The sequence below is a fragment of the Myzus persicae genome, unplaced genomic scaffold (assembly GCF_001856785.1).
Source record: "Myzus persicae strain clone G006 unplaced genomic scaffold, MPER_G0061.0, whole genome shotgun sequence".
Lineage (NCBI taxonomy): Eukaryota > Metazoa > Arthropoda > Insecta > Hemiptera > Aphididae > Myzus > Myzus persicae.
In genome coordinates this window covers 92,952-110,851 of record NW_019102547.1, presented here as the reverse complement: position 1 = coordinate 110,851, position 17,900 = coordinate 92,952, and the positions used below count along the sequence as shown (strand labels likewise).

The 17,900-nt window shown below is 26.7% G+C and overlaps 1 protein-coding gene across 4 annotated transcripts; it reads left to right on the top strand.

Moving 5' to 3' along the window:
* Positions 1-704: 704 nt before the first annotated feature.
* Positions 705-13,955, top strand: LOC111032490 (probable E3 ubiquitin-protein ligase RNF144A). 4 transcript variants are annotated; one of them, XM_022312851.1, is made up of 6 exons: positions 705-937; positions 1,584-2,446; positions 7,910-7,987; positions 10,454-10,616; positions 13,307-13,626; positions 13,694-13,955. In XM_022312851.1, exons 2-6 carry the CDS (start codon positions 1,739-1,741, stop codon positions 13,940-13,942), a joined length of 1,518 nt encoding a protein of 505 aa, XP_022168543.1. In that variant the 5' UTR covers positions 705-937; positions 1,584-1,738; the 3' UTR covers positions 13,943-13,955. The 4 variants fall into 4 exon arrangements, with proteins under 4 accessions (XP_022168543.1, XP_022168542.1, XP_022168544.1 ...); XM_022312850.1 differs by lacking the exon at positions 705-937 and adding an exon at positions 1,206-1,443; XM_022312852.1 differs by lacking the exon at positions 705-937 and adding an exon at positions 1,207-1,443 and having other exon boundaries at positions 7,910-7,975.
* The last annotated feature ends 3,945 nt before the right edge of the window (positions 13,956-17,900 follow it).

Below are 17,900 nucleotides of genomic sequence, written 5' to 3'. Positions count from 1 at the left end.
CGTGATGCCGGGCTATTACGAAATACGTCACCAACCTAATAAAAAAATATGATAATCGAAGGCAGTAAGTTGAATTATTAGAAAGAAATTTTGAAAAATTGGCTGTACCCGTATGGGTTGTAAGTAGCAAGCTTATACGTCTATTTTTATTATCACAAGGGCATTTATGCCCTTAATATACCGTATACCGAATAAAATAAAAATTATGTAGTTGCAAATAGTAAGTATCTAATTTTTTATTTTGTCATAGATTAAAATTAATCTTTGATTTTATCATTTCAATGATTAAATGCGTTGACCGTCGACAATTCGAATGACTATCAAAAAATTGTTTTTTACATCAATAAATATTTAAAGGAAATGATATTAAAAATTTTGTCTATTTTCATAGGGGGGTGAAATCATACATTTTTATTCCACACATAAAAGCCCCTACGAAGAAAAAAAACACGTTTTGGGATCCAAACATTGTAGATCGTACCTACCTATCTAATTGCGTGGCTTGACCGGCGGAAGAATTACTTGTAGGTACTGTTTTTTTTTATCGTTATGCTGATTTTATAATAATATGAATGTTTCGGCATAGGAGTATAGGACGTATAAAACATATACCTATCGTTGTGCGAGCAACGCGCAGCGAGTGAACGAAAAACCTGTATCCACTATATAGACGATAATATTATTTCATGGCCAGATGCAGTTCGGTATAATCCATAGAGTCTTGTTGTTAGTTTGCGTGTGGACAGTGAATGGTGTGTGTACAGTAGCGTTACAGCAAATTAAATTAACGCATTTCGTATCATTTGGCAAAATTATTTGAGGACGTCCAGTAAATTAAAACGAGCTTGCGCGAATAGGTACAATAAATGTGCTCTCGGCATCCGCGTTCAGTTCGGAATATTCGGATATCACGTAATTGTGTCTTGCTTTAATATCGGTGAGTAGGTGATAAATGGTTAGCTAATAGGATTTAAAATATTATTACGTTATGTCTAAGACTGTACCGTGAATAAGTGAAATAGTGAATAGGTATATCGTAGTACGCTAATATCATGTTCATGTACCTACAATATAGAAATCTACATCATTATAATATTTTGTAATAGTAAAAAAAATATTTAAAAAAACAACGCGGTCGATGTTTGTCAACCTGTCACCGGTTTATTTTCGTATATTGGCGTGCATGTCTGTGTGGCCATCTGTCAAATCGGCTGATTGGTCATATTCATCTGATAAAAACAATAAAAATGTTCTCGTTTTGTAAAAATTTATCACCAGTTCTATTGTGTATTTTGTGTACAAGAATTTTCAATATCATGTTATCGATCGTTCATAAAATAATGACTAAATGACCTACTATTAAAGTCGTAACCCAAATAATAGGTTGAGACGTTAGTAAACTTGTTTTCAAAGTAAAGGGGGTCACGAATTCAACACTATCAGGTAACGAAAAAAAACAAAAAAAAAAAACAATAATGTCTAAAACGACAGTCGCTATATTTAATTGTAACAATTTAATAATATTAATCAATTTAAATACTTCCTGAATTACTACTAAGTGTGTTTTGTATTGTTTTATATAGATGAAGGTTAAAGTTGAACAACATTAGGTATACAATATTTTTCACCAGAGTGTTAAAAGATGTAGTCGAATTTATTGTTCACGGAAAATGACAAACAACCATCCATCAGCCCAAACTGATCGGTCGACGGATTGGCGGTCACGTCGACCGGCGTTATGAAGAAGACCGCTGTTAATTATGAACGTACTCACTCGTTGGCGGATGATGATGAAGATGGTCGCGAGATAATATTAGAACGTGATCCATTCCGGCGCCCTAAGTCTCACCGAATCACTGTGCTTTCGGGGCATAATGGTTTGGAAGAGAAACCGTCTAAAAGTGATGTTGATTTACCTAAAAAAAATAGACATAGTTGGGAAAAAGAAGAAGAGGTGCTTCTGAATAATGAATCATCACTTGATGATGAAGATGATGCTGCCAGAAAACTACGAAAATGGAGCAAAAGTAAAATAGATTTATTAATGCCCAGTCTACGGTCCCTGGTCACTTTGGCCAGGGGCAAGTCATCCTCATCTTCATCATTAAATCAACCCGGTTCTGCAGAAAGTTGGTCACATTTAGAATGTATACGGAATGATGAACCAATTCGTAAATACAATACTATGGTAACATTATCTAATGTAGTACTAAATCGGCCTGCTGGAATCAAACCAATAAATCGATTACGAGATACTGCCATTTGTTCAAGATGTAGTAGTGTTTTGTCTTTGGCTGCGTCTTCATCTAGATATTCATTAGGATCAACATCAAGTTTTGTAACACATCGAGATCAACCTATTGTACTGTGTAAAGTATGTTTAAATGAAGTTCCTGTAAAAAATTCTTGGACACTTCAACAATGCGGCTGCTCCTATTGTATTGAAGTGAGTTACATTTTATATCTATACAAATATACCCCTACTATTACTAACCTTTTTATTGAAACTATGAGTTGTAATATACCTACCTAATTTAGAAAAAGTAAAATTATTTTACTAACAATTATTATTTATTAGTTAAATTGAATGCAACTTCCTTGTTTGTATTATACTAAATTTTAAGTTGTGTTTAGAGTGTTTGCATATAGTGTTGCACTTAAACTATAATTTTATTTTAAATATATTTCATAAATTATGGTAAATTAATCAAATTTCTGAAGTCTAGTATTAATATGAATTATTAGTTTAATCAATTTTTCAAATGTTGAAACAACTTGTATGTTTCTGAGGTTAGGTTAGGTATTCCATCAAGCTTAGAAACCAAATCAATAGATAATTTCTGGTACAATGAATTGAAAATTAAAATATGTACCTATACTTGTATTTATATATATATAGTTAAAGATATTTTTCGTTTAGTATGAACAAAGGTTGTTAATTTTTTCAAATATTTAATTGCATTCTCTTAAGATATTAAATTACTTTTTCCACTTTCATTTTCCAGTTAGATATTAATTTTTTGTAGAGGTTTGACAAGTTGACAACTACTAATTTTCTTACGCTAGGGTATTTCACTTTTTAATTGTGTTTTGAGTATGATTTTATCTTATATTACAATTGTCAATACTGCTATCTTTATTAGCTTACTTTCTACTGACTACCACCCACCTACATAATGATAACTCAGAGTCATAGCCTTTGCCAAGGAAATTTTAAATTACTGATCCTGGGCTCGATTAAAATAAATTGAATCCAAGTGTTTGAGCCAACTTGGAATCCTAGTCTGGAATTTAAATAATAGTGTTTTACTAAAGCTCCCCCGACTTTTCCTATATTTAAACTAATGCAGAGAAATCATTTTTAAATAAGTGTAATACGCTCAATAGTATCGTGTAGTACCTTTAATAAGCGTTTCGTCCCTTTCTGTTTATTTAAGAACATTAATATCGCCGCAACTTTATTTTTAAAATTTTTTTTTGTTTGTTTGTTATATTGTAAGGATAAAATATTCAAAATATAGGGCTGCTAAATCTTTACCTGTTAAACGTGAACTGGACTAAAGAGCTATAAATCCTATGTACAACTTTGATTGATAACCTATGAAAGCGGTCTTGTCCTGTCCCTACTTTTTGTCTACTTTTTTTCTTTATTGGAAATTAGTTAATCGGGCCTTTTTCCCGATTCATAACCCTGATGATGGAGTATGTTGTTTAGATCGTTCAGAAACTTGATACTCGGCTCGCCGCTTTAAAATAAACCCCATTGTTTTGAAATTACATGATACTATGTCACGTCATGGGTTTCTCAGATTGAACAGAAATTTCTAATATATTTTACCTACTCATTAGGTCCTACGGATTCTAAGTTTTTCGAATATTTACCTATAAACAAACAATCATTTTTTTATGTGAAATACTCTGTATAATTAAATCTCGACAAACACTTCAAATATCGAGGAGGCAATTTATGGGATCTTTATTAATGGAACGTTATATTTATGATATATTATTTAGTGTATTAACTATTTAATAGAAATATTCATAGCGTAATTTATAGAAAAATGATTCTGTAAAACCGGTCTTAGGTACCTATATAGGTACTTGTAGAGTTATACCGTTACATGGTTTTATTCTCGTATGCAGTTTAATTTTTTTTTAGAAAAAAAAATTATTTATTCACTAATAAACATAAAAAAAAAATAAGTTCATTCATTTTTATTCATAAGAAATATATATAATTATAATTCATGCTTGTTTAACGATTTTAGATCATTAATATTTGATTTTAATTATTTAAAAACAAGTACCGAACATTAAAATGTATTTCCTATATAGTTAACAAATTTAATTTTAAAACAATATATTATGAAACGTACTTATTGGATATTACTAAAATATTAAGATGCAAAGTCAATTATTAATTGCTATTTATTTAGGTAGGTACTTCAATACGAAATATATTATTTTATTGTATATGTAATAAGTACCTGCCTATCGTAATTATATAGAACAATAGATTAATGTTTCAGCTAGGCGGAAGGCACACACACCGTACACCAAAGTACTGTGACTGTGAGATGATAGAAAATCATTGGCCTTTACTATTATACTGGACAGTAGTGTGCCGCATGCGACATAGCGTGTGTTGGTAGTTAAGTTTTAAGTTACTAAAAACATTTCCTATGATCCATCATAGTGGTTTATTGTACCACAAATTAAATACTTAAGTGTCTGTACTGCAAATGAATTGTTAAATTACGTTTTTACAAACAATATTTTGAAACACGAGACTTTTTTTGGTGTTCTTCCAATTTAATATTTCTAACAATTTTATGGATTTATTAATATGGTTTATCAGCGCTTTTCGTAATTTTGATTTTATAATATTTTTTTTTTTTTATAAAATTGATGTATATACTTATTATTTATTGTATTATTTGTTGTTTATTAGTAATTTTTTATTTATTGTTTTATCATTGTGGCATTAACTGTAATACGATTAGAACTGTTGTATAGGGTGATTCATTATATATGTCCTGTTTTGAGTAGAGTGTAGTAATTACTCCACTATAAAAAGTCAGATAATATACTTATAATAGGAAGCTAACACCCACATTTACTGCGTCATAATTTATTCTATACATTTCAAATATTACAAACTTGTATTCTTCAGTCAACGATATATCCTTCAAATTTTTTTTAAACAACAAAACCTTTTATATAAAAACAAATAAAAAAATTTGTGATGTCTTGACGAAATAATTTTAATGTTAATAGTGTGAACGATCAGTTCTAAAAAGGATAGGTTCCTGGGCGAAAAAGGGCTATGGTGGGTGGCTCAACAGACATTGGCGGAACTATCTAAAATGTGTTTAGGTGAACAGTAATATACCGATTGGGTGAGTGCTTATTTTACAAAAATACCTTTGGTCGAATAAGTATAAATAGGTTTTTAAATAAATAAATTTATATGTTGTACCTATAGAAATATTGTAATATTGTAATATTCAGTCAACATTAATACACATTTTGAAATTAATAAAAGAAAATCGTAGGTGTACGATATTATTATGTAGGTCCATTATAGAAATAATTTATAATGAATCCTATTTTTAAAAAGGTTCGCATCAAAGTCACCAGATTTTTATCTTACACAGGTAAAAATAATTATACATTCCCAAGCTAAATGATAGTTACCCCAACAGACTATTCGTTTTTTGGTCAATTTTATTACCTATGCCCAAACGACCACCGCCAGGCCTGAGCCCTCCCCCTTAAAAAAAAATAAATCCAGGACATACAATTTAAAAAACTGAAACTTAAATTTTTGGAATATTTAATGTATTAGATCGTATTTTGGCCTTTTAATGGGATTTTTCTTTTTTTCGATATTCTAAATAAGTTTTGTCTTATTAATATGTTTCACTTTCTGAACGAATGTCGTACTAAATGAATAATAACTTGAATTTGAAATATTTTACATTGATTTTTTATATTTTTTAAATTATATCTCAAGTACATTTTATACTGAATGTTTTGATATTTAGATGCCTATATGGTGTTTTTAGTGAATTTTTCGAGATTTTAAGGGTTTTCCGTGTATTAAATTCACAGACCTAATTATTACTAACGGTGTGTATAAATAATGTACTTGAATATAAATGTGAAGTGTATTCAAAATATAAATTATAGCTGAGATTCTGAAAATATAATTAATAGTAATAATAAAGTATTCCGTATTAAATCACCAACTGTTCGGGGCCGTATATAATAATATTTTTATAGTTATAATTACAGGCCCTAAAACTGATTAATTTGTATTAATCGTTTTATAAATTACATGAACTAAATATGTGCTTGTATGTGATTATGTATAAGATTTTAAGATTAAAATAAAAATAAATGTTAGTATGTCAAAAATATTTTTCATTCTTAAAGTAGATTGATATGTTTAGTTTTGTACCAAATTTAAAACGACATTTTTTATTGTAGTTTTTTTGTTATGCCAAATTTCAATGAACTTAATAATTTTGTAATAATTTTATTATATTTTAAATTCATGGCAATTTATATAGTATTGATTTTACAATTATTTGTTTTCTTAATATTTCCCCTGGTTAGAGCCTTAGAGGGAACTTCAAAAGTTTTAATTAGATGTTTTGTTTATTTAAATTAAAATGTTATTAATCAGACTATAGAAGTCTGGAGTGGGTAATAAAAAATGTCGAAATACTGAGGAAATGTATGGATTGTTACTTTCTAACAGAAATTGGTTTTCGTTATTTTTGTTGTAATTCAAAAAATAATCCATAATACTCAAAATATTCGTTTATTTGGATATTATACATATCGATATGGCATTTATCCAACAATTGTAAAATTGTATTTATTATATTATATCCACGAACAAAATATTAAAATAATAACAAACTTAATTTTTGATCATTTATTGGTTCAGAATTGTTGTAAAAACTTATGCAAAAGAATAATTTAGTGGTGAAGTGAGCAATTACACTCTTTGGATTTCGGTTTGTAATGTTTTGCGGGAAATTACTTGTATTTTATTATTTTATTTATATTCCTATATGACTTAAAAATCAACTTTACAACAATAGTATAAATAATGAAGAATTAGTTATAGTATAAATAATGTTATAAATTAATGCTAATAAGTAGATTAATAATATTTGGATATTATATATCGTTTGTGTATCACTAAATTGTCAATTTTGACATTTTTTGTAAAACGGTTGCGTATTGTTCAATGCTTGAGTTGTAAAGCATTTAAGCATCGTTTGCGCATTGCCCGTTTACCTTACGTCAAATTATCAAAAATTCATATTATTTGCGCATCAGTGTAATTAACACTATAACTGGAACGTCTGGAACAGATTTAGAGTACCCAAAAGCGTGAGCTGTGAATTTACTTTCAGCTTAAAATTTGACGCTCTTAATATTTTTTTCAGATATTGTGTATAAAGGTATTCCTATACCTTTAAAAATATAAAACGTGCATACGGATGTCTCCTATTATAACCATGATTAACTCATAGATTTTCATCGCAGTATGGATCTATATAATTATGATTGTTACTCAAAATGTAATTGAATCAGCCAATTTATTTTTTTTATTTCATATTATGTATACAATGTACATATACTTATTAATTATTATATATTATGTGAATTATATAGACAAATGTTAACTTTTTAAGTTCAACCAGAATTTGGTATTAAAAGTTCTATTAATACGAGATGTACAACTTAAGTACTTTTCAATATTTGTATACCCCTGCATTGTTCGATATGTTGATGCGCCAATACTATTTTTGCGTAGGTAAACAGACAATGTGCAAACGATAATCGACCTTTGAAACGCAAATAATGTACTTACTTTATTTTGGTGCAGGTAAATAGACTTTGCGCAAACGATGACCGGTGTAATGAGAGGTATATAATGTATATGCGTCAACAGGTAGTAATAATGGTAACACAATATTATAAATAAGTTATTAGGTTACAACTTAACAAGCACATTTGTAAACTGTTTATTTATTCCATTGGCTTTGATGTTATGACATATTGCATGAATAATCCACCCAATTCCCTCGCCTGGCATTCCATTATGGTATGATTTATAGTTTGACACTATGACACTCCATACTATCTTTTTAAGTATCCATTTTGTTCATCAAATTATATCCACATCGACCCCTGCCGACCAGTAGTCAATTTTGTACAGACTACTCGTGTCTAGGCAGTCCCATTCCGTATACTCCTTAGTTGGGGTTTACAACCAGATTTTTCTTAAAAATAGAAAATGATTCAAAGATTCAACATGCCATTCTGTAGCCGATTAAACGCCGTGTTCGTAATTAGGTACTTTATTGTTTTCCAGAATAGGAATAATGTATAAATTATAAATATTAAATATATTCATATAATATATAATTCTATAGAAAGTATTTTGTCAAAATGTTTTTATCATGTTATATCGTTTTATGATGGTAAATAATAATTTGATCGGAAATAACTAACATGCAACGAAATTACTGTTTCAGGTAGACTGAGTTCTTGTTAGTTGCTAACTTTCAAAAAGTCTTCTACAAAAATTGAATATTGGACTAGTTAGTACCTTCTTTTGAAAGGAAACTTTTACAAATTTTCGGGGACTGTTTAAAGAATTACAGTGAATTATTGAAAACTGTGAAATTGGAATTTACAAATAGAACGGTTTTATGCGAACTGCTTACAAAATTGGTTGCCATATGAGACAGCACCAATATTAATCATTAAAAATAACGTAATTTGTAGCTGCTAAAAGTAAATGTGATGAATAAATAGCTATGTATAGTATATAATATAATAAATCAACCAATGTTAGATGTCAACTAAAAATAAATAGTTATATTTAATAAAATACACAATAATTAATAATCATAAAATTAAAAACAGCTGGGAAAGACGAGGCTAGGTAGTCTTAGTCTTAGTCTTAAGTTGTTTTGCATCACTGGTAGGGTTTCACTTAAATTGGATAACACATTCGAAGAATGATTCTGAGTTCATCATGATTTACTTCTTGAGTGTAGAAAATTGAAATCTTAAAATGTTTTATAATCACCTCAATAGCCGTTCTCAATTGTTTTGATAACAGAATAATTTATATATATCAACAATATCTTCGGTGTCTTGGGATAACTAATACATTTCTGTATTTATTAAATCACAATTATAAAAGAAAAATACGTTTTTTTGAAAAATAAAAATTAATATTTTGTTCAATAATTTAATAATGCTTGCTAATTACCGATACAAATAGTATAATGCAAATGCTTTCCACAGTTTTTTTTTCGTATAATTGAAAATACTTTATTATTTTGTCTGATTGAAGAATGTTGTGTATACCTAAGTGTCTATTCGTTTCTGCATCCAGATTTCGTTATCGTTGATGCCAATTGTCAATGATGAAAATCCGTTTTGCGTTCAATAACGTTTTATATGTTCTTATATTTCCCTACGGTACCCTATCGATAACTCTGAATTTGTCAGTTGTCACTTATCGTAGGGTATTCACTTCATAGTAATATACGTATAGGTATTACTGTATTAGGTACTATAACTTGTAAGTTATATGTTTACGGAAAGGGAATAAACAAGCTTATAATTATAAATACGTATCAGTATTTAGTCGGTCGTCGGTCGGACGTATTTTGCGGTAGAGCATGATACTGTATGGTGGGCATGGTCCATAACAATAAACTTTTTATTTTATTTTTATTTTTCCTAAGAATTATAAAAAATAATGTTTCTTGTAGTATATTCTCATATTTAATAGGACTTCTCTACCGCATTTATAATCTCCGCTACAAGTGCAAATTAACGGGTAGCACTGCAGCAGTTCTCATTTAGCTTCATTTGTTTTAATATTAGAGTGAATTTACCTATTATTTAATTTAAGTTAACAATATACTTAGTGCTTTGTCGGAAATGTATTTGGAAACCTAGAATTAAGATAAGAAACAAGCTTATCACTGAATATTTAATATAATCGCTACAAGTTATACTTAAGTTGTTTATTTTTTTATTTTACTTGGTCCATGTAATTTACTAACGAAAAATATTTCTTTGTGTGTAATGCAAATTCAATTCAATAGTACCTATTTGTTGTAATTTCCATATTTTTATTAGGAAAATAAAACAGGTTTTGGTGTTATATTTATTTAACCTTGCATTTAATCAAACTATTTTTTAATTATGTTTTTATTATTCAGAAATCAAGCTTAATTATTGCTATTAATAATTTTACTAAAAGAAAAAAAATGTATTATTGTAATTTAATTAATACCTTTATTTAAAATGCCTATTGTATAAGCTTTATATAATATCTCTAATATTATATAATATATAAAAAATAAAGAAATAATCATAAATTGTACAACTTGTTTATTTACAGTGTGTGAAAGCATATGTGGAATTTGAAATTAACCAAGGTGCATACAATATATCTTGTCCAGATGCTCAATGTCCGAAGCAAGGCATAATCCAGTTAGAAGAAATAGAAGCATTGGTCAGCATTGATGAAATTGAAAAACATCAAAGATACAGGCTTAATAAGGGTAAATAAAATCATTATACATTTACAAAATACAAGAATTAATTGTAATTATCAATTATAATGTTTATTGAAACTCAAATGGCATGCATTTATAGTGGGGATGAAGTATATGAAAGCTACAACACCATTTGCCTCTTACACTTTATTATATTTACTATCAATTAATTTCATTGACATAAAAAATACTAAATAAATATTTTTTAATTAAATGAAAACAATAACCAATTGTTACACTGGAGTTTTCTAATATTTTTTCTATTAATACAACTTACATTGTATAGATAATAAATATAAACAATATAGTAACAGTCTAAATATCATTAGTAGATCTTGAGCAGATAATTGTATTGGATGATCATATAAACTAGTAGTTTTTTCTATACATGACGGTGTACTATAAAATTATATTTTATTAAAATATATGTTTATGAATGTTTTAGGATTTATGTATTTTTATTTTGTATGTAATGTGTTGGGTTTTTTTTTACAACTACATAGCAATTAACTGTGTGGTTAAATATAGCTAACATATAATAATTTTAAAATAGTCATATTTAAAAATTACTTTTATGTTTTATACTCTTTACATTTTAAAACTTCTCAAAAACAAATAATGTAAAAAATTATCAATATTGTGTACAATTACATCCTATGTTTTTTATGAGCTCGACTACATTAGCAAACAACTTAATTTAAATAGTGTGTATAGTCTTAATTCTAATGATCAATCTGGTGGAAAAATTCTAATTGATTATTCTTTGTTTGGTTTAGGTTGTGATAGTATTTTATCAACCTTGAACATAATTATTTCATATTTGGTTTATAGATTTTTCATAAATATACGAAAAAACCTAAGAAATTATTTTTAATTTAACATTAATATTTTTCCTATAAAATTGGCTTAGTATTAATATTTTTTACTTTAAACCTTAGATTAATGAATTTATTAAGAATCTCTTATCTATATTATCCTTGTAAATAAAATCCAAATACCACTTAGTCACTGATTGCTGTAACTCAAAAACTACGCAACATATGAACTTGAAATTTTGAATAGAGGTTCTTCTCATATTTTCACCATGCATTAAGAAAGGATTTTCAAAGATGTTGCGTATTAGTGGAGTAATTAACAATTATATTTGTATTGTGTAGCATGACTGCCCGCGATCTTCTAGCTACCTGCAACTTAACTTATCATTTTTCTCCTACATGTAGATAAGAATTATTTCGAGAAGTTATATGGATACATTGTAAATATGAAAAAAATACACTCGGGCAAAGCCGGATAATTCAGCTAGTAGTATTATATAGTGCGTCCTGTCTTATGTGTAGGTACTATAATATAATTTGTTAGCTATCACAAAAAACCATAATTCAATCTAAGGTAATTGGGTTAAGATGTTAAGATATTTAGCGGATGGTGGTAGATAAGTCTGAAAACACATTTGGTGGTACACATTTCTTTAATGTTATTTTTACATACTAATTATACATACTTGTTGTGTGTGTGTGTGTACTCTTTGTGTTGATTAAATATAGATTTAAAATTTCAATTATTTATACTTTAAAAATATACATTTGAAACTAATGAACAGTAGAATTAAGCTTTATTGGTTTATGACTTTTGAGACTGGGAGGTTTTCTCTTATTATTGGAATTATAGTGATAATTTAAGATTAAGATTAATATCTTAATCGATAAATATTGGTCAAGATTTTTTTCATTGTTATTTCCTATTGGAAAATTCCTCTCTAATTGAAATTGTTGTTTTTGATATTCCATATGAATAAAGCTTTTAATCCCTGTATAATTAGTGCATAGGCACAACTAGGGAAGCACAAACCTTGATAATTAATTTCAAACTAAAATATAATTAAATAACTGGGGGTTGTCTAAGTCTCTCCCCCCCCTCCACATAATCCACATAATTATGCCTATGATTTAATGACAAATTATAGATGTATAATTTTTTAATAATGATTGTATATTTTAATATGTTGATTTATTTTTGTGGTGTATTATTGGATTGCTTAAAAATTAAATTTAAAGTATCAGTCAAATTGTATGGTCATTAATATGCAGTGGTGGACTGAACTTAGATTTTAAATGAAGCATTTTCATAATTATTTATTTACCACCACCACCACCTACCATATTTACTTATAACAAAGTTATGATGTAAATAAAATATAGCCAAAAGACCCAAGCATGTAACTCTGCGCTACAGTCACGGGGTTGCACCAACCCCTTAGAAAAGTTGTCGCATCTATGTCAAAATTGAGCCCTTCAGCCTGTCACTGATAATATGATGTATAATATATACAGTTATATATTACATACAATTAATTTTAAATATTATTATTGATATGTTGGCTAACTTAATGTTAATATTCCATCATGTTTTGAACAATTTATCCTTGTTGACAATTTATTATGATTGATATTTTTTTAAATTATTACTTTTTTATAAATTTTTTGAATTACATAATCTTAGAATAAAACAATTTTTAATTTGTGTTTTTTGATTTTATTTAAATACTTTACCTAGAATATAATATTTGATGATAAAATTGGTCTACTTAAAAATTATATAGTACTCAATAGTTAAATAACTGAGTTAATAAAATATTCTAATTTTTTTTTTCTGTCTTATTTTTAATTTTAATTATTATTTTTATATTTTATTTACAGAAGTGGAATTGGATAAAAGTCGTATGTGGTGTCCAAAACCAGGATGTGAAACTGTTTGCGATGTTGGTGATCGTTCTCGACCACATAGTGTAATATGTCCTACCTGTCAAACCGAATTTTGTTCGGGATGTCGAGCAACATGGCATCCTGGAAAACCATGCCCTCCGCCAACTACACAGGACATGCCTACATTCGATTCAGATTTAATTAAATGTTGTCCCATGTGTAGTGTACCCATTGAAAAGGACGAAGGCTGTGCTCAAATGTTATGTAAAAGATGTAAACATGTCTTTTGTTGGTATTGTCTTGCTTCTTTGGATGTAAGTTGAGTAATTATAAACATAAGTTTTATTTCAACAATTCAATTATTACATTTTTAAATTTCAGGATGATTTCCTTTTAAGACATTATGACAAAGGTCCGTGTAAAAACAAATTGGGTCATTCTAGAGCTTCCGTAATATGGCATCGTACCCAAGTGATTGGTATATTTGCAGGCTTTGGTATACTGCTACTTGTTGCTAGTCCATTGTTATTACTAGCTGCTCCATGTATAGTTTGTTGTAAATGTCGGGTATGCACCAGTGGATCAAAATTAGATGATCCTGATGATGATATAATGGATGAACCTAATTGACCCAGTATACCAAGTATGCATCATCAAATAATTGAATTTTGTTTTTGTATTAAATGTTATGGATTGATTAATCAATAATCATGCAATAAATGTTAAGATTAACAATATGCCACCTAGTCATCAAGTTTATTTACAGTGTAAAGCATTAGTTATATTAATGTCTTTATAATCTATTTTATAACACAGACAAATTCACCTTGCTAGTGGTATGACTCTAAAATTGTATTATTAAAAAATATTAAGTTTTTTTATTTTTATTTTCACTTTCTTATTTGTGTTTTAAAATTATAAACCTATACATAATTTCTAAATATAAAAAAAATATTACAATTAGTAGACAACTTAATTATGTATATTGTATACATCCATACACATAACTAGGTACATAGTATATACATAATACTTTTAACATATATTGTTAACCTTAAAATTTGGCATTCATGCTGTTTGACATTGATAAAAAAAAATATTTAACTTATATTAGATGTTTATTTTCTCTTATACAAATTTGAATATGTCTTATTTCCTATTTAAACTTGACACATATTGTGTTTTCTTTATTTAAAAAAAATATTATTATAATATATTATATTTTATAATCAATTTAAACCATCCAAAATAATTGCAGTTATTTAGTTTATAAATTATAACTATTTTCAACTTAAATTTTAGAATGAACTTCAATTATATAAAAATAAATAAATTATCAATATTTTAAATTAATTGTTGACATTTTTTTATTGATAGTTGTTAGTTGATACTTACTAAAGTGTATTAGATATTTTATTAATTTAAAATTGAATTTTAATAAATTATTATCTTATTTAGATAAATCACATTTATAAATCACTAATATTAGCGTTATTAAAAACATGTTTAAATAAGGCTATAAAAACCACTGATTTGTTATTATAAAATTACGTTATTTAAATATAGATATTTTTTAATATGATAATTATTAACTAATGATGAAGACAATACAAATTGAATAAACCTAATTATTGCAAGATATTGTTTTTTTAATTATAGCTAATTTTTAAAAATGTAAATTGTATGAAAAATATTTAAAACATTTATAATAAAAATGGACAATTTAAACTTTCAAGAGAACAAACAAAACATTTGTGAAAATATTATTTGTTTGCATTTATTCAGTTTTTGGTCGAAAATTTAATTTATTTTATATTATGGTCAATAATTTATGAACTATTATGTAGACTTGTGAACACCACATTTTAGTTCTTATTGATACCTTAACTTTTATTCTTGTATTATTGTCAAAATAATAATTTGAAATATTCTATCACCTAGTAGCTTAGTATATTTCTTTGTTCATGATAATTTATAACTATTAAGAAAATAAAAAATTACTATAAATGTAAACTTAATTAATTGAGTAAATTAATGTATGTAAACTATAAGTTTATGTATTTTTTTTTCTAGAAGAAAACTTAAATTTCATTCCATTGTTAATGCCAGTGATCAGAAATATTTTACATTGTATTTTATTTGTATGTATTTAGTTTTTACTATGTGCTATACCCTAATTACTTTTTCAATGTAACCACGAGTTTCGACCAATTAAATTGTTTCTTTTTTATATTGATCTCTTATGTAATATAATAAACAATATTACCCAAATTATTGGATCATTGTAGTTAATTTAATTTTTGTATGTATGTAAAATATGTATGTTACATTCTATATAATTGTTAGATCTAATTATAATATATGTGTTTAGTTAATGTTATTATATACATATGTATATTGTTTAGATTAATTTGTTTCCGTTTTAACGCTGTGATAATATTTAAAAAAGTATATTTATTTATAAATAAATATATTATATTGAAACACATACCTGTCAACTGTGTGATGATCACAAAAAATGCTGTCTTTAAATTTGCATTATTAAAATATTGTGCTTATAAAAGAATGTAATTAATATTATTATATTTGTTTAAATAATATATGATAATTTTTTAGACTTAATTCAAAAATTGTTATAAAATGGTAACTTCGCTACAAACTATGAACTGTAGAACAAATGTGTGTATTGTTACTACTTACAGAAATTGCCTAGGTGGACTTTTGGTGCTAAATGTTATCACTACTTTTTTAAACTTATAATTATAGCTGTATATGATTAACAGGCATCATGCAATAGTATCTCTAGTAAATAAAGTGTATGTTTGATGCTAAATTTACTTTTATTGCATTAAAGTTACTATTCTATCGTAATAGCTAATAGGTAACAAATAATGTTAATAAACATATGTTTACTAGGAAGTTAGTTGTTTAAAAGATATTTTATATTTACAATGGTATATTGTTGAACAAAGCGATCACTTTGAAAGGAGAAATCACAGTGGATTAGTTGCAAATAATTAATTGTACGTACAATGATTGGTTACCAGGATATTAAAAACTATTTATAAATATGTTTAGTTATTATTTTATTTTATGTTTCATAATATATGTCATCTACGTCAACACTACAACGAAAAATCGATTTTAACAAATACTGAAACATATACATCATATATTTTATAATATAAAATAAAATTCACATTTTCTAATATTAAATAAAACAAAATAATTATTTGTTTGTCCCTTGTTCTAATTTCTAAGTGGGGAGACGTTGTCTCTTTGTCTCCTATGACGCTTCACCACTGATAATATACCTATACAATTAATCATTGTTGAAATTATTCATTATTTTTAAAAAAGGGTGTTACTTTACATATATTAAAATTAGTTTTTCAATTTTCTTTGTATTTTTTTTATAAATGTCAATAAAATTTTATTTGTTGAATCAAAAAGGGTGAGATTTTTATACAAGGCTTCTGACATATTATTTTAATATCAGTTGAAAAATACTAAAAATATATTAGCATGCTTTTGTTTAATAATCATTTAAAGTTCACATTTTGACGAAATTTCTCACATTAAAATTTGAAAAATGATTTTGTATACATTTTAAATAAAAACGTATTCAATTTTTCAACTTTTACAGCTAAGGATTGTTATACTTAAAACAAGGTCCTACGTAAGTAATTAATTCTGTAACCAAAAAATCAAAAAATAAACATAAGCTCAGCTTTTTTATAGTTATTTTAAGTTCAAAAATAATGATTTCAATCATTTTGTTGAAATTCTGTTCCAAAACAGCCTAATTTTACATAACTACATAAGTATGTACAATATTTTTTCAGCATCATTGATAATTTAAGAATAATATTATGAATAATATTAATTCAACTTACCCCCTACCGTATTAAATATTAATAATAAGTAATAGTGACAATATAAAATATCCCAGGCTGACATACATTCTCCGCTCAAAATCGTTTTCGTATATATCTATTAATTATATTATATCATTGAATTCAAACTTAATACCATCCGTTACAGCGATCTTCTAGACACCTAATATACAGCAGAGCGACATCCACTTACCCGCTTTTTGTTAAAGTTTAAAAATAATGTTCGTGGAACTTAAAATTTATCGTTGAAACGTAATTATTATTCACTATTGTAAGCGAAAAGTTGGTACGGTCTATTGAGTTTTGAACAAAAGAAATGAAATTGGCAGAATATTGGTACCGTAAAATATTTTATTTTCAGTAGTTCGAAAAATGTGTCCAAAATTAAATAAAATATAAATTCGCAATATTTTAACGGGTATAATAATACAAAAATGTGTTAAAAATTAAACTAAATATTAATTCATAATAATTACAATAGAAGTTCCTGCCCTATGGTATTTAAAAAAATATCCATTGTAATTTCTTTATTTAAGTATCTAGTTTCTATTTATTAATAGTCTGTATTGAAGTAAGGTAAATTTTTATTTTTTTTTACTAAACCCATACAGTATTATATCTTTATTCATTATTATCAACATTGTCTTTTGTCGTTGTAGATTAGATTAATACTTCCCTACAATATCATACGA

Excerpts from the sequence above, each read along its gene's own strand:
- LOC111032490 (XM_022312851.1), top strand. The coding sequence starts at position 1,739 with ATGAAGAAGACCGCTGTTAATTATGAACGTACTCACTCGTTGGCGGAT. Across the intron at positions 2,447-7,909 it reads GCTGCTCCTATTGTATTGAA|GTAAATAGACTTTGCGCAAA; the intron begins GTGAGTTACATT and ends ATTTTGGTGCAG. Across the intron at positions 7,988-10,453 it reads GTCAACAGGTAGTAATAATG|TGTGTGAAAGCATATGTGGA; the intron begins GTAACACAATAT and ends GTTTATTTACAG.